Source organism: Hippopotamus amphibius, chromosome X (assembly GCF_030028045.1).
Source record: "Hippopotamus amphibius kiboko isolate mHipAmp2 chromosome X, mHipAmp2.hap2, whole genome shotgun sequence".
Taxonomy (NCBI): domain Eukaryota; kingdom Metazoa; phylum Chordata; class Mammalia; order Artiodactyla; family Hippopotamidae; genus Hippopotamus; species Hippopotamus amphibius.
In genome coordinates this window covers 4,452,278-4,474,683 of record NC_080203.1, presented here as the reverse complement: position 1 = coordinate 4,474,683, position 22,406 = coordinate 4,452,278, and the positions used below count along the sequence as shown (strand labels likewise).

Genomic DNA, 22,406 nt, shown 5'->3' with positions numbered 1-22,406 from the left:
GGTTAACACAAGATTTCATTCATGATGCCTGTAAAGTTCCCATTGTAAGCAGCTTCCAACTCATGTCTTGTACTCTGCATTGTTTCTTTCCCCGACTTTCCCATCAGAAACACCCACCTCTCTTCAGCTTTCGTCTCTGTTTAATTCTCTATTGTCACAGCTCCTTATTTTCATAGATGGAGAAGCCACCAAAACTAGTGCCCAAAAGTTAGAGTCATTAATCATTCACTAACTAGTCTTGCTACTTAACAGCATCTCCTGAAAAAAAGCTAATTTCATTCTGTATCTTCAGGTCTTGCTACTAACATTTCATATCATCTCAACAAACACAGAGGACCTGTGTCAGATCCTGTGCTAGGTGCTGGAGATACAGAGATTTATTTGGCATGTTTTCTGCCTTTGAAGAACTAACTTTCATTCAAGTGGAGGAACAGTCATTATTTTTCCCTCAATTTTAATTTGTTCCATCTCATTCATTCTTGAATTTAACAAATAGTTGAGAGTCTGCCAAATGCCAAACACTGAGTCAGGCCTTGGTAGTACTGAGACTAACAAAACAGACATGACCCTTTACTGAGCTGTCAAACTCAGGATCTATGTTTGTGGGGGTCAGTGTTTGACCAAGGAGTGCAATGGCTACAATGAGTTATGGGTGGTGCTGTTTCAATGCTCAAACTGCCACCACAATTTTCCCCCTTTGTGAACAAAAGACTGTCTCTGTTTCCTTAGAAAAATATAATGCACCAAAACCCCCTGTTTGGCTGGAAGAAAGTCAAGAACCCAGCTAGCCCTAATTTTCATCTACTTTTCCAAGTAGGCTGTGGTCTCAGGGGAGCCTGCTTTCTTGTTTCAATTAGTTGCTAAAGTCACACGACTATCTGATGCTTCACCCAAAGTCATCCCTGACCCTGCCACAATTGCCACAGTCTACTAAGTAATACAGGAAGAAAAAACATTTTAAAACACCAGAAATTTGTTTCCCAGCCAGAGTGATCATAGTTATTCTGCCTTGTGACAGGATGGAAGTTCAGCTAAAAATAACCCAAAATTTATTTGACCAAAGGCTGCCCTATCAGGAAAGAGCCATTCTGTTGCTTCTGCTTAATCATGAAAGAGAAAGACAAACAAGTGGAAGATGAAACTTCAGAAGAGATAAAACGTCTGGATTGTTTGAAATGTCTCCAGAGACTCTGCACACGCATGTGTGCCTGCTTGGGTGGGAAAAGTGCAGGGAGACAAGCTGGTTTGGGCAGGGGCTATGTGTCTGTTTCTGTAGTATCCCTGAATTTGGGTATCTGTTTGCACATGTGTGTCTATGGAGTGCCTGGGATGGTGTGTAGGCTGTTTTTTATTGTGTACACACTTTCTTGTTTTGTCTGAATGTATTTATGGATGCTGATTCATAAGTGAGAGTGAATGAGTGAGTATGTGTGTGTGTGGGTGTGTGTGTGTCCAAAGAGTAGCTTTAGTTGCTTTCTTATGAAAATCCTAATCAATTACTATTTCCCAGCAATACAAAAAGAGCTTCACCTCCCTGTGAATTTGCTTATCCTAAATAGCATATGAGCTCTCTGAATATGGGATTCCCTAGAGCCTCTTAATGCAGAGTTGGGCCTCTAAGGTGTACTTGTTGAAGGAGCACCCAGCAGCAGTTTTAATGCATGCCTGGATCTGAAGCTGTGGGCATTAACAGTTAACAGGTTGAGAGGGGGCAATCTAGACATACAGGCTTTCCTGTTGCTACTAAGAGAGACTCATGTCCTCCATCAATCTTATGTCAAACATGTCCCTCACTGAGCTCCCCCTATGTGTCAAGTACTCTATGAAGTGCTAGGCAAGCCATGGAGTACTTGGTACTTGCCCTTAAGGAGTTCACAGGGAATTTATTATATCTCTGTATCCCTTTCTTTATTCCACACTTAAAAGACAAAGTTCAGGCCTCTACCTTCCCCCTGCCTGGCATCACAACCACTCATGACTTCCTCTCCTGAGAATTAACTTGTTTCTCCAACTGACTCCTACATCTTGCCTGATTGAAGGAAGAGCCATGTAAAATCAACATGCTTAAACCAACTCTCATCCTCCACTCTGTTCCCCATTGTAGTTCGTGCTGTATAGACTGCCAGATCAATCATTCGAAAACAACACATGTATATTTTTACTGCCCTAGTCATATCCACTCAGTAGCTCTACATTACCTATAGGAAAAACGCTATCATGACACTACACAACTGTTTATATTTACCCAATAGATCTAAATAAGCTTCGTCCCCTGCTAAGTAGTAGTTCCACTGAAGATAGAGGTAAAGAAAAAAAAATCTATGTGGTGAGCATGGACATTTCATACTTTTGAACATATTTTTTCTGATTTTAAGATTTTAATTTTCAACACAAAGTCACTCATTCAGCAAAACTTTATGGAGCCTCTAATAACTATCCGACATACTGAGCAGATAATAGCTTCTTTGTTTCCCTTCATGATTATTTTTCAAATATCTGATATTTGGGTATCTGAAGTAGGCATTGATCAGGTGCTCCATTAGGACAAGGTCTCCTGCCTCAACTCTCCACTGCATGCTTTGCTTGGGCAGAAAGGGAGAATGACAGGAGAAGTTGAAGTCCTTGTAGATGGCTCATGAGTCATATACCCTTGCTAGTTCTGCTGTGCCCTACTCTATTCCTTGAATCTGTTTTGAAGCTCCCTTCCTCCTCACATCTGCTCACATCTGCAGAAGGACCAGTTTCTAGAAGTAGGTTTGACTCTTCCTCCAAACATTTTACATCACCACAGTCTGTCCACTTCCCTGATGAATAGGGCTTGTTTGCAAGGAATGGACTTCTTGAATGACACTACCAGTTGCTAGACTGAGTCCCCACCATGTGCACTCCTCACATGACCTATTTGTGCTAATATGTGTGTGGTGCTGGCAAATGTGAAGGATGAGGTCAAAGTTTAATTGAGGATAGGGAGTGAAGCTGAATTTTTAAAGATATGTTGTAGAAAGAAAGGAAGGCTACTCCTGATGGGGGATATATGCTTGATATGTGAATAGGTGGGGAGAGCAGGGCGAAATATGGATTTAGCTAAATGTAAGACGACAAGGGTAGGGCATTCATGAGACAAGACTTCTCCTTAGAATATGGCTCCAAGGCCCTGCCATAGGAAAACCCCAATTTATTTTCTTTGATTTGTTGTATCATCTTTCACTTTTACCTTTGCAGAAACTATACTTACCATGTCAGTGTCTGACACAGGGCCAAAACTGGTCACATAGATGTCAGTCTTAACTTCAGTCACTGCATCTGGTTGAAAGAAAGTAGAAAAGCAGAGTGTTATGATAACCTGTTGTTTTAGCTCAAAGAGAATCCAGTGCAGTCTTCCAAATGATAGAAAACGTGTTACTTCTAAGAAAGGATACTTGGTACAATCATAGGAAAAGCCCTCAAAAAACTCTCATTTGTACTGTTTCTTCACAGAGAATATGCTAGGTGCAGAAATAAAGTCCATCCCTTTAGGTACCATTGAGAATGACAGTAGAATCCCCAAACTCCAAAGTTTAGGGAGGGCCCTTCGAGATCTCTAACATTCACACATGTCGGGCTCTCACATTGGGATTATCCATTCCTGTGGTAGGTTACAAATGTTCCAGTAGCCAACTCTTTTCCACTTTCAGGAACATAGGATGATTGTACTCCCACTTCCCTGCCCACTTAAAGTAGGGAGGGGATTTGTGACTGGTTTTGGTTGTAGAAAGAAGTAATATGTGTCCCTCCCTGGCTGGAACAATTAATGTCCAATGCAAGACCCTTCCTACCATGGCCATCATGTAAATATATGTTAATATGGAGCTACTATGAGATTGAAAAAAGCCTGGAATGATGACCCAACACTTGAAGGACAACTGCCCTGGAGAGTTGCCTGGATCTGCAATAGACTTTGCATCAATGAGAAGTAAATTTTGTTGGGTTAAGTGACTGAGATTTGGAGATGATTGATATCACCTGATACACTCTCCATTTTTTTCTATTGTAACTGTCTATTTGCTTGTCTGCCTTCCCACATAACCCAAGAGCTCCTGAAGGGCAGTGTCCCTGTTTTGTTATCTCTGTATCCCCAGTATATAGAAAAGGAGCCTGTTACTCAAATGGTGCTCACTGAACATTTTCTGTAGTAATGGATGAATCTCATCACATATATATTTGCCAAGTTGGAAAATGATAGAGAGGTGAAGTTATCGCACTGTTAAGTTTCTCTTTTCCTCCTTCTGTCAGCCCTGTTTATCCCATTATAGCTCAGACTAGCCTACCCACTCCAGCATACCTCAAACAGAGTAAAGGGTAGCCTACTTCAGCTTAGCAAAGTCAATTCCCCCACCTACCAAACACCTCATGGTTACAGTAAATTCAAACATAGTCCACTCCAGCCCAGCATACCTAACCCCAGTAGAGCATGCCAGTAGCATAGCTAATACCAATAAAGCCCATATAGGACTTGATGTATGTATACTATAATTAGGCTGGTTACTGCAGTCTATGGCACTATTTTTTTTTAATTTTTAAAATTTATATTTCTTTTCAATTTAAGTATAGTTGATTTAAAATATTATATTAATTTTAAGGGTACAATATTGTGATTTGATATTTTTATAGATTATACTCCATTTACAGTTATTATAAAATATTTGTTATAGTCCCTGTGCTGTACATTACACTACTTCTTTTTTTCTCATAGAGAGGTAATGGAAACACCTACTCCATTTGTAGCATATTCAGTATAGTCATCCAGTCCTGCATCCTAGCCCAGATGTACTTTATATCGTATTGACTTCCCATTTTCCAGAGCCATCCCTTATGCTTAATACGCTATATCTAAATTCGTAGATCTCTGGCTCTCTACTCTAAGACCAGGTGAACACATGCATATTTGATATTCCCCCAGTGTTCTACACAGGGACCACAAAGCCCTAATTACTAAATCGCATTTTTTGACTAGGAAATCCAGCTGCCTTGGAGCAGCGTATGTGACAACACACAGAAGTACCTGTAGAGGTATTGTACAATGATTAAAAGCATGACTACTGGGTTTGAATTTGGGTTCTGCCATTTACTCTTTGTGTGCCTTTTGTCACTTAACTTCTCTATGCCTGTTTCTTAATCTGGAAAATTGGGATAATGATAGCACATACCTCAGAATTGCTCTGAGGATTTAAGAAGACAGTATTGAGCTCAGTAGTTAGAACAAATCCAGTGTTCAATATATGTTAGCTGCTGCTGCTGCTTAAAACTATTCCAGAGGTGAGACCATATGAGACACCCATAAGGCCAAGTGCACAGAACTCACCCAGAAATCTAAAGTCCTCAGTCCCAGACAAAGAAGAGAGTATCCACCCACCACTCCAGCTCCTCTGTGTGAAGGAATGATTAGAAGTTTGCTATTTCATTTAATTAAATGAAAAGACCAGCGAATTAGACTAACAGTGGTGAGGGCTATAATTCATAGTCTAGCCCCTGTTCACAGCCTTCTCATGTTTCAAATGTGAAAAATGATTTAATTGGGAGATAAGTGGGTATTTTTCTTTTAAAAATAAATATTTTCCAATGTGCCTTGGTTCTTTTTTATTTATTTTGGAGATTCAATTTCCTTCTAATATTACCTTCTGAAATCAAAGGTAAATTGAATTATCTATTCCTTTTACAAATTTACTGTGGTATTGGAAGCACTTAAAATCTGTATTTATATAAACACACATGACCTTAGCCCTCAGTGGAACTCCCATTGGTGGGGAACTTATCAACCAGTTTCTAATGTCATTCCAGCTTGCTTTTGATCTGAAAGAGTAAAGATAAGCCAATTAGCAAGTGATCACTGTGTTTATATTGACTATGTTGCTCATAACAAACTGTATTTTCTGGTTTGAATTGAAATAGGTTCCCAAGAAGCTGTGAATTTTCTCCTTTGATTAGAAACCAGAGTAGGTTCCCCAACTCTAGCTTCTCCACTTGAGCACACACATAAACATTGGTTTTAGCACTGCCCTTTGGATCCACACAACAAAGTCTGCTTCTTGTTCTTTTGAGAGTTAAAGACCTTCAGAGATTGAAAGAAAGTGATCATGGTACCCCTAAGTCTGCTCTTCTTGTTCCTTTCCAGACTAAATATCCTGACTTCCTTTATGTCTCCCCTCTTTTGACATGGTTTTAAGCACCCTCACTATCCCACACTCACTTTCCTCTGGCTCAGGTCTGATTTTTCTAACTGGTACTCTGATACATGTTTTCTGAAGAAACTTTGTCACAGTTCTTTTTAGGATCATAAGGTGAATGACATGAACAAAAGCCAACCATACCCCTTTATCTCATTATAGGCTACGATGGACTGTTCAATTCTTCCCAATAACAGTCTTCCTGAGAATAGTGAGGTTTTAAGGATTGGGACTTTGACTAAAGAAACAAAGTTCCGACTTTCCTGTTTTAGAGAATAAGTACTTGCTGTTGTGTACACTTTTCATCTTGAAGAGAGACTGAGCTACCAGAAATGAGCTCCCATGTGACTAGCTGGGTCCGCTAGCAACATGGATTTAGGGAGTGGGCTACAATGACTTATGGGCAGCCTCTCTTAGATCTGAGAGCTGGAGTGCTCTGTTCTGTTAATGGCCTTTTCATTTGTCTTTGATAATCCTTGGGGACTGAGACACTGAAAGTACTCAGTGACACCCACCCCCAACAGCATTAATCACAGATAAGCTCTTCAGAGGAATTACAGACAGATGGCTTAGGGAAGCAGATATGACAAAAGTCTGTATTAGAGGTCCTAAGCTCTAATCTAAGCTCTGCAATTGACTCATACCCCCTTTCGCAGGCTGTTTGGACAAAGTTCATAACTTTTGACATTTGGTAGGCTAGAGGTCTAGCACTGTGCTACTCCATCTAGTGTCTGGCACCTGGAATGTAAAGCAAATCTTAATAGCTAGCTGCATGCAACATATCTTTATAATGAAACACCAGTAAGAAATACCATAAGATTTAAGAGAGACCATAATAACCACCAACTTAACCACTATGGGTTCTCATTAACTCTACTATTGCTCTACTACTGCTAGAATCTTGATCTTCACAAAGGTAGTACAGAATAAATTTCACTGCCTATTTCCTAAAATCCTCAGGAATTTCAGTCTTAATGTACCCCCCCAATTTCATCTTTCAGTCCCAAGCCAGTTACAGTTGGCAGACAGTACATACCATTCAGATCACTCCACTTCATTCACTGGTTCCACTAAAACACTGATTCCTGTGCTATCATTCTCAGCATTTCATCTTCCTCATCATTATCTCATTCTTTAATCTGGCATTTAACATTTAAATTGTAAAGTACCAACAGATATTTCAAGCGTCAATTCAAATGGTCCCATGTCTGTCGCTCATTATAGATGTTTCCCTCCTCCAACTTTTCCTTTCCCGTTCCTGTACACCTATTATTTGTTACTTAATACTTACCCAGAGTGTAGTGGAAAAAGCATTGAATCTGATTTCAGAAGATCTTGGTACAAGGTCAAGTAGTGCTACTAACAAGCTCTATGATCTTGAATGAGAATTTTATCTCCCTGAGCCTAGGTTTCCTTAACTAAAATATAAAGAGTTTTAGCACAGAGATCTCTAAAGTCCATTTCAGAAAAATATTCTCTGATTTTTTGGTCTTTTGGTTTCTAAGCCCAGAGTAGATCAGAGGCACTAAATTAGAACTAAAGAGATAGGAGCAGTGGCAAAAACAAGAAATAAGCACTATATTCAAATGGCATTTTGACTTTTCTCAAAAAAGGTTGCTGTGCTCAGTTCTTCTAGTGGCATTAATATAGGTCTACAGAAGGACATTCCTAGAATATCTCTGCTCTCAGACCTCTCTAGTGACATCCCTTCCTTGTGATGGGGACCAAAGGCAATATTTGGATTTGTAGCTCCAAAGAAAAAAAGGGCAGATGTGTGGAACTAGCCACCCACATAGAAAAAAATTTCAGTAACAGGTATGGAAGAAATAAAATCATCAGAGAGCAGACTTTTCAGCGGTTCATAGCCCTTCACTGAAAATAGAGGCCACTCCCAAGAGCTAGTAGGATTTCCTTGGGGCAACATTATAACAAAATTAGAGAGGGAAGTTGAAGCAGTGCCCAAATACTAAGCAAGAAATAAGTTGGAGGCAGACTACACAATGTCTTCTCTACTCTAGAGTCACATCCTTGAGCCAGAACAAGCTGAAAGCCAGGGGAAAAGCAATAGAATCTTTAAAACAGCTGAAATATTCTAAAATGTTACAAGCATGCTCTGGTATTTTTCCAGGGCCTACTGATTTTTAGCTTAAGCATAAAGTTAGTAAGTGGAAAAAACATTGGTATAGGAATCTGGAGACTTGGGTTAACACTGGTCCTACCTCAAGTTAACTATACCTTAGTTTATTTGTAAAAAAGGGAATCAATTTTGTTATGATTCCAATATTAAAAATATTGGCCATAATAGTTTAGAAGAGGCTACCAGAGGCACATACACTGTCATTCTTAAGAAATGTTTGGAACTTCCAGATAAGATGGCACAGGTAATAAACACAGTAATGAAAGATAAAATATAAAAGATATAATAAAACAGATATAATTGTTTTAAATAAAAGATCAAAATATCATGGAACAGAAACAAATCAATGGTGTAAGTAATGTTGAAGCCAGAGTCCTGGGTTTGAAAATAAGAAGTAGAGTAAAAGAAACTAAAATATTTCTCTGTAAAAAAGAGACGACTGGAAGTAGGCTGAGTAATTGTTGGTCAGAGCTGGGGCTCTCATTGTAAAGAGGCTAGAAAAAGTGAAGATGAAATGATGCCTAGGGTATGACTCTGTTTGAGGCAGCAGGCTTGGGCTGGCAGGTGTGTAGGGATGACATGATATACAAAGACGTAGTCTTGGGATTAGGAATTGAGCCAAGTGACTTGTTGGGCAAGGAATGGATCAGCAATATCACAATGGAGAAGAAACTTCCAAAATACTGCTATAAGTCCAGTTTGGAATAGGGATCAGAGTATAAGCAAACTACAAAACCACAGGACAGTAAGAAAAAGAGGGTGAAAAACTAAAATTAAAACAAACCTAAACTGGTTTTTGGCATCATGGTGTAGATGCAGTACAGGCTTTCTCTCCCAATGATTATAAATAAAATCTCTGGAAAAAATACAAAAGAGATACCTAAGGACTCTGAAAACTGAAAAGGAACAGGTGATTATGGAGGGGAATCAAAACTTGGAAAAGCAACCAACAGGGAAATATGTTTCCTGTTTTTTTTTTTTTTTATTCTTTTCTCTTGCAGTTCTACCTCAAAGGCAAAGCTGCATAGTGGGACAGTGGCACAAATAGCTAAAACTCTGATTTGAAACATCTGTCTTGCCAGAGAATCAGGGGGAAAAGCCCACTGCAGACCAGAGAGTCTGGGGAATCCCAGAGTACAGAGGGTTAAAGAAGAGAATCCACTAATTCTTTATATGAACTCTCACAAATCATAGGTTTACCCTTAAGCACATGCCTAGAACAGACCCAAGGCAGTGTGCCAAAGGCTTTGAGAAGTACATTATGATTTAAACCACCACCTAATTTCACACTAATCCTGAGTAGCACAAGTATAGGACAGACTAAAAGCCACATAGCAAAGATTTTGATAATTGAGCTATGAATTAATATGTAAACCACAGCCCAAGCCTTAGGACTATCCTCTCAGTGATACATGTGTGACATAAACCAAATGCAGCATAGCAAAAGCTTTGAAAACTAAAAGAGATGGGCACCACCACCCACAGAAAGCAAGGCAGACCTTACTTTTTAACCAAGTTGACTGTCTGCTAAAACAAACAAGAAAAAAAAATCAACATTCTCCAAAGCATTATAACAGGGCTGAGACCACATAATAGTCAAAATGTCCAGAAAACAATTCAGCATTATTTTACTTAGAAAGAACCAGAAAAACATTACCAATTCTCAAGGGAAAAGACAATCAATGAATATCAACTGTAACACGATTTACATGTTGAAAATTTCAGTCAAAGATTTTTAAATGGCTATTATAACTAAGTTCCATGAGGTAAGTGAAAATACATTTAAAATAAACAGAAAGATGACGTTCTCACAGAAAAATTAGGAAATATATAATAACCAATTTGAAAATTTAGAAATGAAGAAAGCAATTACCAAAATAAAAAATTCACTGGATTATCTCAATAGCAGAGTGGAGACGACAAAGGAAAGAGTCAGTGAACTTGGGGATTGACAGAAATTATCCAATGTGAAGAACAGCAAAAAAAATGTCTGAAAAAATAGCAACAGAACCTCATGGCTATACTGGACAAATGATAGTGTCCACCACATAGAGCACTGGAATTACAGAAGGAGGGGGGAAAGAAATTAGTAAAGAGGGGGGACTGGAGAAAGATGGCAGAGGAGTAGGACGTGGCAATCACCCTCCTCCACACAAATACTTGAAAAACACAGCCACTTGGGGAGTGGCTCCTGGAGAACACCTCCTGAAGGCCGGCAGGAGACCTCAGACTGCCAAAAAGACAAGAGAAATTCCACATAATTGGGTAGCACAAAGGAAAGAAGGGAAAAAAAAAGAGACAAAGAATTCTGAGGAGACTGGCCCCTCTGGGAGGAAGCTGTGAGGGGGCAAGTCTCCCACACACAGGAGAGCCCCCTTGCTGGTGGGGAAGGACAGGGGGAGCCGTGGAGCACCCAGAAGAGAGAGCAATGGCAGGTCTGCCGAGGGCAGAGTGGAGAGATCCCCACACGGAGGAGTCAGGCAGCACTCCCCAGCCAGAGAAGCTAAGCAGCTCACCCACGGAGGAGGTGTGGGCTGGGCGCCAAGGCGAGGGCTTTGGAGAACAGTCCCCAGGGAGAGAGCGTGGGCTGGCTGCATGAGAAAAACCTGGTGGGCTGGTGTGCCAGCAAGATAGGGAGTTTGGAGAAAAACCTAGGACAGAAGGAGAGTCAGGGGACTTTTGTCTCAGAGTGCTTGGGAGGAAAATCCCTCTCCACGAAGCCACAGGTAGCAGCAAAGCGGTGTTACTTGTGGCTGCTGGCTCCAAAACTTTGTAGCTCTAAGCCATCACTGTGCGCCGCTGGGTCCCACCGAACACCTGCCCACCTGCCTGCTGGCCCCGTTTCCTCACCCTTGCCACCACGCCGCTGGCCCAGGGATTGCTGCATCAAAAAACTAGCCAACCCTGTGCCCCGCCGGCGTCGCGCAGAGCTGGGTCCTGCTGAATGCACGCTAACCTGCATTCCACCCCGCTCCCCCACTCCCCCACCCCTGATGCCACGCCGCCAGCCTGTGGCCCATACACCCACAGCTGCCAAGGGCCCTGTTTGTAAGGCAAGTTACTGGCCACACACTCTCAGCAGCAGGGGAAGCCCACCAACATCTCAGGCTCATGCTGAACTCTACTGTTGCAAGCAATCCTGGAGATTTTGCCCACAATAGGCTTGAAAAAACCTTCACCTGTGGATCACCTGATTAGACGAGTGTTTCTACAATAGAGACTGCAGATATAGGGGACAACTGGGGACTGTGGGGACAAATACAGACAAAACTAATACCAGATCACACTCTGAGCTCCCCACAGTCCTCTCCACAGCAGGGGCAGAGCCATACCTAGAAATATTGCAGGACTTTTTGGTGTGTTTATCTTGTTTCTGGTTTTAGGTATGTGTCACTTAAACTTTTAATATATAGATATGTATATGTAAATATGCATGTAATTGGTATGAGTACTTTCTTCTTTCTTTTCTTAGCTCTCTCACTTTCTCTTCTTATTGGTTTCATTTCTTCTTCTCTTTCTGAAAGTGTAGGTGTGCACATCTCCTTGTGTGATTTTGACTAATTAGAGTTGCTTTAACCACCAATCTTAGGGACCTGTCTGCCCTCTCCTTCTCTCCTCTTTTCTTCCTTTTTTCCTTTGCTCTCCTTCTACCTCCTTTTTCTCTGTGCCATCCCACAGATCTCAGTAAGACTACCATATCCCTCCCTACCTCCGACCTGAAGTTTCAAGTGAGCCCCAAGCAACCTCTTTCACCCCCTCTTGCCTGGGTGGGGAACCGACTCCTGAGAGCAAACCACACACAAAGGAGGGACCAAAACCAAAGCTGATCCCTTAGATATGCAGGACCAAAGAAGAGAAAGAGAAACAGCAGCAGGAGGAGCAGATTTAATGCCCACAATAGGATTGAAAGAACCTGCATCTGTGGATCACCTGATTAGACAAGTGTTTCTACAATAGAGACTGCAGATATAGGGGACAACTGGTGACTGTGGGGACAAATACACACAGGACTAATACCACATTACAGTCTGAACTCTCCACAGCCCTCTCCAAAGCAGGGTCAGAGCCATAACTAGAAATATTAGAGGGCTTTTTGGTATACTTATTTTATTTCTGGTTTTAGGTGTTTGTTAGTTAAATGTTTACTGTACATATGTGCATGCAGATTTGCTTCTCATTGGTATGAGTACTCTCTCCTTTCTTTTCATTGGTTTCCCGTTTTCTATTCTCATTGGTTTCTTTTCCTTGTTGCTTTCTGCAAGTGCAAGTGTGCACATCTCCTTGTGTGATTTTGACTGATTAGAGTTGCTTTCACCACCAATCTTAGGGACCTGTCTGCCCTTTCCCTTTCTTCCCTTTTTTCTTCCTTTTTTCTTTGCTCTCCTTCTACCTCCTTTTTCTCCATGCCATGCAGCTTCCAGGGTCTTGGTGTCCTGGCCAGGGCCAAACCTGGACCTCTGAGACAGCAGAGCAGAGTCTAGGACATTGGACCATCAGAGAACTCCTGACCCTATGGAAACAAAACCAAAACTGCAAGTGCTCCCCCAGAGTTCTCATTCTCAACAACAAGTTCCAAACCCAAACAAAGGCTAGCAAGCTCCAGTGCTTGACACCTCAAGCCAAACAGAACAGAGATAAGAGGAATTTCTACTAAGCAGAATAGGGAAAGGAGACAGCAAACACGATTAATTAGACAAAATGAGAAAACAAAGAAACACCTTGCAGGCAAAGGAGCAAGATAAAAATCCACAAGGCCAAATAAATGAAGAAGAAATTAGAAAACTGCCTGAAAAAGAATTCAGAATAATGATAGCAAAAACAATTCAAAATCTAGACAACAAAATAGACAGAAGACAAGAAACATTTAATAAGGACCTAGAAGAACTAACGAGGAAACAAACAGTAATGTACAACACAATAAATGAAATTAAAAATACTCTAGATGGTATAAACAATGGATTAACTGAGGTAGAAGAATGAGTAAGTGAGTTGGAAGATAGTATGGGGAAAATAAATTCCACAGAGCAGGAAATACAAAAAAGAATAAAAAGAATGGAAGACAGTCTCAGAGACCTCGGGGATAATATTAAGTGTACCAACATTCGAATCATAGGTGTCCCAGAAGAAGAAGAAAAATAGAAAGGGTCTGAGAAAATATTTGAGGAGACTGTGGTGGAAAACTTCCCCCACATGGGAAAGGAAATAGTAAATCAAGTCCAAGAAGTGCAGAGAGTCCCATACAGAATAAACCCCAGGAGAAACACATTGAGGCACATATTAATCAAACTAACAAAAATTAAACATAAAGAAAAAATATTAAATACAGCAAGACAAAAACAACAAATAACATATAAGGGAAAACCCATAAAGATAACAGCTGATCTTTCTGCAGAAACTCTGCAGGCCAGAGGGAGTGGCCGGGGATACTTAAATTCTTGAAAGAGAAAAACCTACATGCAAGAATACTCTACCCAGCAAGAATCTCATTCAGATTTGATGAGAAATCAAAAGCTTTACAAACAAGCAAAAGTTAAGAGAATTCAGCACCACCAAAGCAGCCTTACAACAAATGCTAAAGGAACTCCTCTAGGCAGTAGCAGAAGACAAGAAAGAGACATACAAAAACACAGCCAAAACAATTAAGAAAATGGGAATAGGAACACACATGTCAATAATTGCCTTAAATGTAAATGGAGTAAATGCTCCAACCAAAAGACACAGACTGGCTGAATGGATACAAAAACAAGACCCTTATATATGCTGTCTACAGGAAACCTACTTCAGACCTAGGGACACATACAGACTGAAAGAAAGGGGATGGAAAAAGATATTCCATGCAAATGGAAGTCAAAAGAAAGCTGGAGTAGCAATACTCATATCAGAGAAATTAGACCTTAAAGTAAACACTATTACAAGAGACAGAGAAGGACATTCCATAATGATCAAGGGATCAATCCAAGAAGAAGATACAACAAGTGTAAATATCTATGCACCCAACGTAAGAGCACCTCAAGACATAAGGCAAATGCTAACAGCCATAAAAGGGGGAATTGACAGTAACACAATAATAGTAGGAGACTTTACAAGCCCACTTTCACCAATGGACAGATCATGCAAACAGAAAATAAGGACACACAAGCTTTAAATGAAATATTAGACCACCTTGACTTAATTGATATTTATAGGACATTCCATCCAAAAACTACAGAATACACTTTCTTCTCAAGTGCACACAGAACATTCTCCAGGATAGATCACATCTTGGGGCATAAATCAAGCCTCAGTAAATTCAAGAAAATTGAAATCATATCAAGCATCTTCTCTGACCGGAATGCCATGAGACTAGATATCAATTACAGGAAAAAAACTGTAAAAAATACAAACATATGGATGCTAAACAATATGCTATTAAACAACCAAGAAGTCACTGCAGGAATCAGAAAATACCCTGAAACAAATTACAATGGAAACATGATGACCCAAAACCTATGGGATGCAGCAAAAGCTGTACTAAGAGGGAAATTTATACCAATACAGTCTTACCTCAAGAAATAAGAAAAATTTTGAATAAACAACCTAACCTTACACCTAAAACAATTAGAGAAAGAAGAACAAAGAAACCCCAAAGTGAGCAGAAGGAAAGAAATCATACAGATCAGATTAGAAATAAAAAAAAAAAAGAAATGAAGGAAACAATAGCAAAGATAAATAAAACTAAAAGCTGGTTCTTTGAGAAGATAAATTAAACTGATAAATCAATAGCCAGACTCATCAGGAAAAAAAGAAGATGCAAATAAACAGAATCAGACATGAAAAAGAAGTAAAAACTGACACCTCAGAAATACAAAAGATCCTGAGAGATGACTACAAGCAACTATATACCAATATCCATTTTTTCCATGATAACCTGGAAAAAATGCATAAATTCTTAGAAAAGTACAATCTTCCAAGACTCTACCAGGAAGAAATAGAAAATATGAGCAGACCAATCACAAGCACTGAAATTGAGACTGTGATTAAAAATCTCCCAACAAAAAAAAAGCCCAGGGCCAGATGGCTTCACAGGTGAATTCTACCAAACATTTAGAGAAGAGCTAACAGCTATCCTTCTCATACTCTTCTAAAATATGGCAGAAGGGGGAACACCCCCAAAATCATTCTATGAGGCCACCATTACCCTGATACCAAAAGCAGAAAAAGATGCCACAAAAAAAGGACATTACAGACCAATAACACTGATGAATATGGATGGAAAAATCCTCAACAAAATAGTAGCTAACAGAATCCAACAGCACATTAAAAAGATCATACACCATGATCAAGTGAGGTTTATCCCTGAAATGCAAGGATTCTTCAATATATACAAATCAATTAATGTGATACATCATATTAACAAATTGAAGGATAAATATCATATGATCATTTCAATAGATGCAGAAAAAGCTTTTGACAAAGTTCAATATCCATTTATGATAAAAACTCTCCAGAAAGTGGGCACAGAAGGAAGTTACCTCAACATGATAAAAGCCATATATGACAAACCAACAGCCACTGAAAGCATTCCCTCTAAAGACAGGAACAAGACAAAGGTGCTCACTCTCACCACTATTATTCAACATAGTTTTGGAAGTGTTAGCCACAGCAATCAGAGGAAAAAAAAAAAATAAAAGGAATCCAAATTGGAAAAGAAGAAGTAAAATAGTCACTCTTTGCAGGTGACATGATATTATACATAGAAAACCCTAAAGACTCTACCAGAAAACTGCTAGCACTAATCGATGAATTTAGTAAAGTAGCAGGATACAAAATGAATGCACAGAAATCTCTTGCATTCCTATACACTAACAACGAAAGAGCAGGAAGAGAAATTAAGGAAACACTCCCATTTACCATTGCAACAAAAAGAATAAAATAGCTAGGAATAAACCTGCCTAAGTTGGCAAAAGACCTGTATGCAGAAAACTATAAGACACTGATGAAACAAATCAAAGACAATACAAACAGATGGAGGGACATACCATGTTCTTGGATTGGAAGAATCAACATTGTGAAAATGACTGTACTACCCAAAGAAATTTACAGATTCAAGGCAATCCCTATCAAAGTACCAATGGCACTTTTCACAGAACTAGGAGAAGAGACTTTACGATTTGTATGGAAATGCAAAAGACCCCAAAGAGCCAAAGTAATCTTGAGAAGGAAAGACGGAGCTGGAGGAATCAGGCTCCCTGATTTCAAACTATACAACAAGGCTACAGTGATCAAGACAGTATGGTACTGGCACAAAAACAGAAATACAGAACAATGGAACACAATAGAGAGTGTAGAGATAAACCCACAGACATATGAGCACCTTGTCTTTGACAAAGGAGGCAAGAATATACAATGGAAAAAAGACAGCCTCTTTAATAAGTGGTGCTGGGATAATTGGAAAGCTACATGTAAAAGAATGAAATTAGAACAATTCCTAACACCATACACAAAAATAAACTCAAAATGGATTAAAGACCTAAATGTAAGGCCAGACACTATAAAACTCCTAGAGGAAAACATAGGCAGAACACTCTATGACATCCATCAAAGCAAGATCCTTTTTGACCCACATCCTAGAATCATGGAAATAAAATCAAGAATAATCAAATGGAACCTAATGAAACTTCAAAGCTTTTGAACAGCAAAAGAAACCAGAAACAAGACAAGAAGACAACCCTCAGAATGGGAGAAAATATTTGCCAATGAAGCAATGGACAAAGGATTAATCTCCAAAATATACAAGCAGCTCATGCAGCTTTATACCAAAAAAGCAAATAACCCAATCCACAAATGGGCAGAAAACCTAAATAGACATTTCTCCAAAGAAGACATTCAGATGGCTAACAAACACATGAAAAGATGCCAAACATCACTAATCATTAGAGAAATGCAAGTCAAAGCCACAATGAGGGATCACCTCACACCAGTCAGAATGGCCATCATCAATAAAATCTAGAAACAATAAATGCTGGAGAGGGTGCAGAGAAGATGGAACCCTCCTGCACTGTTGGTGGGAATGTAAGTTGGTACAGCCACTATGGAAAACAGCTTGGATGTTCCTTAAAAAACTAAAAATGGAACTACCATATGACCCAGCAATCCTACTACTGGGCATATATCCGAAGCAAAGCACAATCCAAAAAGAAACTTGTACCATAATGTTCATTGCAGCACTGTTTACAATAGCCAGGACGTGGAAGCCACCTAAATGCCCATCAACAGATGAATGGATAAAGACGATGTGGCACATATATACAATGGAATATTACTCAGCCATAAAAAAGAATGAAATTGAGTTATTTTAATGAGGTGGATGGACCTAGAGTCGGTCATACAGAGCGAAGTAAGTCAGAAAGAGAAAAACAAATACCATGTGCTAACTCACATATATGGAATCTTAAAAAAAAAATGGTAGTGATGAACCCAGTGACAGGGTAAGAATAATGATGCAGATGTAGAGAATGTACTTAAGGACACAAGGTTAGGGGGTGGGCAATGGGGAAGCTGGGATGAAGTGAGAGAGTAGCTTTGACTTATATACACCACCAAATGTAAAATAGATAGCTCGTGGGAGGTTCCTACATAACATAAGGAAACAAACTCAATGATGGGTGATGACTTAGAAGGCCAGGATATAGAGGGTGGGAGGGAGTTGCAGGAGGGTGGGGATATGTGTATAAATACAACTGATTCATTTTGGTGTACCTCAAAAATTGGCACAGTAGTGTAAAGCAATTATATTCCAATAAAGAGCTTAAATTAAAAATTTAAAAAATAAATAAAAAATAAAGGTGAAGTTTCCTTTAAATTTTAAGACTAAATTTTTCTTAAATACACAGGCAGAAGGGTTTGCAATAGTTTGATACATTATTTTTTATGTTAACAAATAATTTTATAATACTTATTTTACCTTACAATAAAGAAATAATAAGAATTTGTTGCTTCAAATGAAAAGAAATTTAGCGATGAGAAGAAAGACAAATAGAACCATTGATAAGGGAATAATCTTATACAAAAATCGGAAAACCTCCTACAAATGAATAAAAAAGATAAACAACCCAATAGGGAAGAAAATGGGTAAAAGAAGTGGACAAGTATTTCTTTCACTGAAGAGTATTTCATAAGTAATCGGGGAAATAGAACTTAAGATCATAGTGAAATGGTATTTTACATCTGTGAAGTGAGTTTTTTAAAAAGACATGAATCAAAAGTTATTGTTTAGAATGTGTGTTCATGGAAATTTCATGTCCTGTGTGAGGGTGTAAATTGATTTAACAAGTCTGAAAACAATTTGTATTATCCTGTAAAGCTGAACATGTGAATGAACTATATCTCAATAATTGTATGTTAAATGTTCCCCAGTGGTCACATGCCTATTCTTCCTATTACTAACAGAACACCTATCAAATTTTAGCTGGACACGTGACCACCCAACTACAGAGTAGTTTCCTAATCTCTGTAGACAGTTGTGGCTAAATGACTAAATTCAAGCAAGAAAATGTAAGTGATTGGTGCATCTTTCAAGCCATCACTTTAAAGACATCAGCTCAGCCTTGGAGTCAGTAATGGAAGCCACAAATTGAAAGAAGCATAGCCAATGATCCAGCTAGGAGATGGATGGACTCCAGAAGATCAGAGAACTTGAACGGTATTGGTAATGTTCTATTTAGCATTGTACCATTGTTCATTTGTGCATTCTTCTTCATAAATTATTTTGTTTGCTACACTTCAAATATTGTATAATGCAAAGTTAAGAAAGAAACAAAAAACAAACAAAAAAAACCAGAATACAATTATTCATTCACTATAGGTTTCTACAGAAAGTTTTACCTGACCCTCCTCAAAATGTATGTGTATGGAAATATATATCATACATAGATAGTAAAGTATATATAGAAAAATGCATGCAGTTTGGTGTTATGATTAGTAGCATTAATATGGGGCAAGACCAGTTATGTCAGCATTAAATGATCTTTTTAAATAAAAAAAAAAAATTAGTAAAGAAAAAATATATTTGAAGAAATAGTGCTCAGAAGCTTTCCAAGTTTAGTAGAACACACAAGTTTAGTAGAACACATAACACATTCTACAGACTCCAAACAGTAAAGAAAAACAAACAAACAAACAGAAAAGACTGCCTAGACATATCATAATGAAACTGCTAAATACCAAAGATGAGGAAAAATCTTGAAAGAAGCCATTGGAAAATAACACAGTCTATGAAGGGGAACAATTACTTGAAAAATTGGAGATATATCATCAGTTCACAGAAAATAGTGAAACAGCATCTTTAATATGCTTAAAGAAAACAACTGTTAACCTCAGAATTCTATACCCAATAAAAAATATGCTTCAGGAGACATCCTCAGATTTAATAAGACAAGGGAATTTGTCACCAGCAGACTTATTCTGTAAGAAATTCTACAGAAATTCTTCAGGCTTAAGGGAAATAATGAGGGGGGGTGGTAATTAGACTGTCAGGAATAAAGGAAGAGCAACAGAAATGGAAATTCTGGATATATGTAAAAAATTTTTCTTTCTTAAGTTCTTTAAAATAGTTATGACTGCTGAAATAAAAAATTCAAACATTGTCTCATGTGGTTTTTAATGAATGTTGATATAATAGTTAAGACAACCATAATATAAAGGTCATTTGGATGGGAAATGGACCTATATTGTTATAAGACTACAACACTTTACTGAATGTGGAAAAATATTAACTCTAAGAAGACTGCCAACCTTAGCTGTGAAGATTATAATCCTTATAGCAAGGATTATGAATCTCATAAAGAAATGTTTCTAAAAAGGCAATAGATAAAATATATTCAAATATTTCAGAATATTCAGAAAAAGGAGAATAGATTAACAAAAAAAAACAGGGGACAAACAAAACAAACAATAAAATGATGAATCTATACAAAACCATGTCAATAATTGTAGGTGGTCTAAACAGAGATTGTCAGATTGGAAAAAAAAAAGAGCCAACCATATTGTGTGTACAGGAAGCCCACTTTAAATATAAAGATATAAATATATTAAAAGTAAAAGAATGGAAAATATATATAATGTAAATACTAATCAAAAGAGAGATGTGGTGGCTACATTAAAATCAAAGAAGTATACTGTAGAACAAGGAAAATTACAAAAGATTAAGGGGGATTTACATAATTAAATCACAGGTAAGTTACTATGAGGCTAAATGTGATATCCAGCAATGGAGTTTCAAAATATATGACACAAAAACTGATGTAATTCAAATAGGAAATAAATCCAAAATTATGGTTGGACACTTCAACATTCCTCTTTCAGCAATTGATAGAATGTGTACAGACAAAATTATTAAATATATAGAAGACCTGAACAATATTATCAACCAATGTCACCTAATTGACATTAATAGAACACTCTACCCCCAATAGAAGAATATCCAGTTTTTTCAAGTACATTGGAACGTTCATCAAGATAGCCCATAAAACAAACCTTAATAAATTTAGAACTAAAGTCATATAAACTATGATCAGTGACCATTAAAGAATAAAAATAGTAATTAATACAGAAAAATATCTGGTAACTTTCCTAATATTTGGGAATTAAAGAACACACTTCTAAATAACCCATGGATCAAGAAAGAAGTCATAAGTGATGTTTCAAAATATAGTGAACTCAATAAAAATGAAAATAAAATGCATCAAAGCTGTGGGATGCTCATAAAGAAATACATAGAGGGAAATTTATAGCATTAAATGTCCACTTGAGGAGAAAAGAAGACTAAAAGTCCATAATCTAATCTTGAATCTCAATAACTAGAAATGTAAAAAAAGAAACATATTAAAAATGAAGCAAGTAGAATTAAAAATAGAAAAATGACAGAGAAAATCAGCAAAATTAAAAACTGGTTCCTTAAAAAAAATTGAAAAATTAACAAAATTCTAGCCAGACTGACCAAAAAACAAAAAGAAAAGACAAAATCTATGAGTATCAAGAAAAATAGAAGAGTGTCACCAAAAGTGGCAGAGTAAGGAACTCTAGGGCTCTGTCTCTCTGTAAAAACAGCTAATAAGCTTGGGAAGACTGTCAGAATCAACTTTTACAGAACTCTAGAATCCTAGTCAAAAACTTATAACCACTAGGGAAATATGTGATGAAGAAAAAAGCTACTGCTGTGAGGTGGGTACTTGGCCCACCTACAGCCCACAACCCACAGATCGGAAGCGGCCATAAAGATGTCAGCCCACACTGCTGTTACAGGTTTGCATTGACAGAAAGAGCATTGCAAAAAGCATTTAAAGACAAAAATATTGACAGCAGCATCCTGGGTTTAGGGATAACAGTTGACAAGCAATAGACAGACTGAAAATCCTGAGAAGAAAAAGTTTACAAAAGGAGATATTTGGCTGAATAAGGATTTTTATAAAGTTCCAACATATACCAAGGGGTTGATAAGTCCACGCACATGCCCCAGGGCTTGACACATGCTCAGAAAAGGCCTGAGAAGAACCTTAACTGTCACATCTAGCTGAATTTCAGGCCTCACTATAAAGGGGAAGTTGAAGCTAAGGCAGAGTCAATTCTCCCTAAACAAATCTATAGATTCAACACAGTTTTAAATGAAATCTAAAGTTTTTTTTTTTTTTTTTTGTAGGAATTCATGAATTGACTCTAAAACTGATATGGAAAGGCTAAGGAGCTAAATAAAATACCAAAACAAATTTTTTAAATGTGTTCTTAATTTGAGGACTCCATTATAGGATTTCAGTGTTTCAAGATTTGCTATGAAAGTACATCAATCAAAACAGTGAAAGAATATACAGCAGTCAATGGAACAGAATGGAGAGTTAAAAAATATGCCCAGACATATATGGTCAGTTGATTTTTCAACCATGGTGATAATGCAGTGTAGAAAATGTAGCCTTTTCAATGAAGTGTACTGCAACAATTGGACAGACACATACTAAAATGTGAACTCCAACCCTTACTTCACACCTTATACAAAAATTAACTCAAAATAGATCATAGGCTGAAATGTAAAACAT

At 38.0% G+C, this 22,406-nt stretch overlaps 1 protein-coding gene across 1 annotated transcript in view; it reads right to left on the bottom strand.

Annotated features, from left to right (window-relative positions):
* Positions 1-22,406, bottom strand: part of GABRA3 (gamma-aminobutyric acid type A receptor subunit alpha3) — a 254,392-nt gene that overhangs the window by 97,440 nt on the left and 134,546 nt on the right. Inside the window, exon 4 of the mRNA XM_057718114.1 lies at positions 3,236-3,303. Coding sequence (XP_057574097.1) covers positions 3,236-3,303 — 68 coding nt within the window. The remainder of the gene's footprint in view (positions 1-3,235; positions 3,304-22,406) is intronic.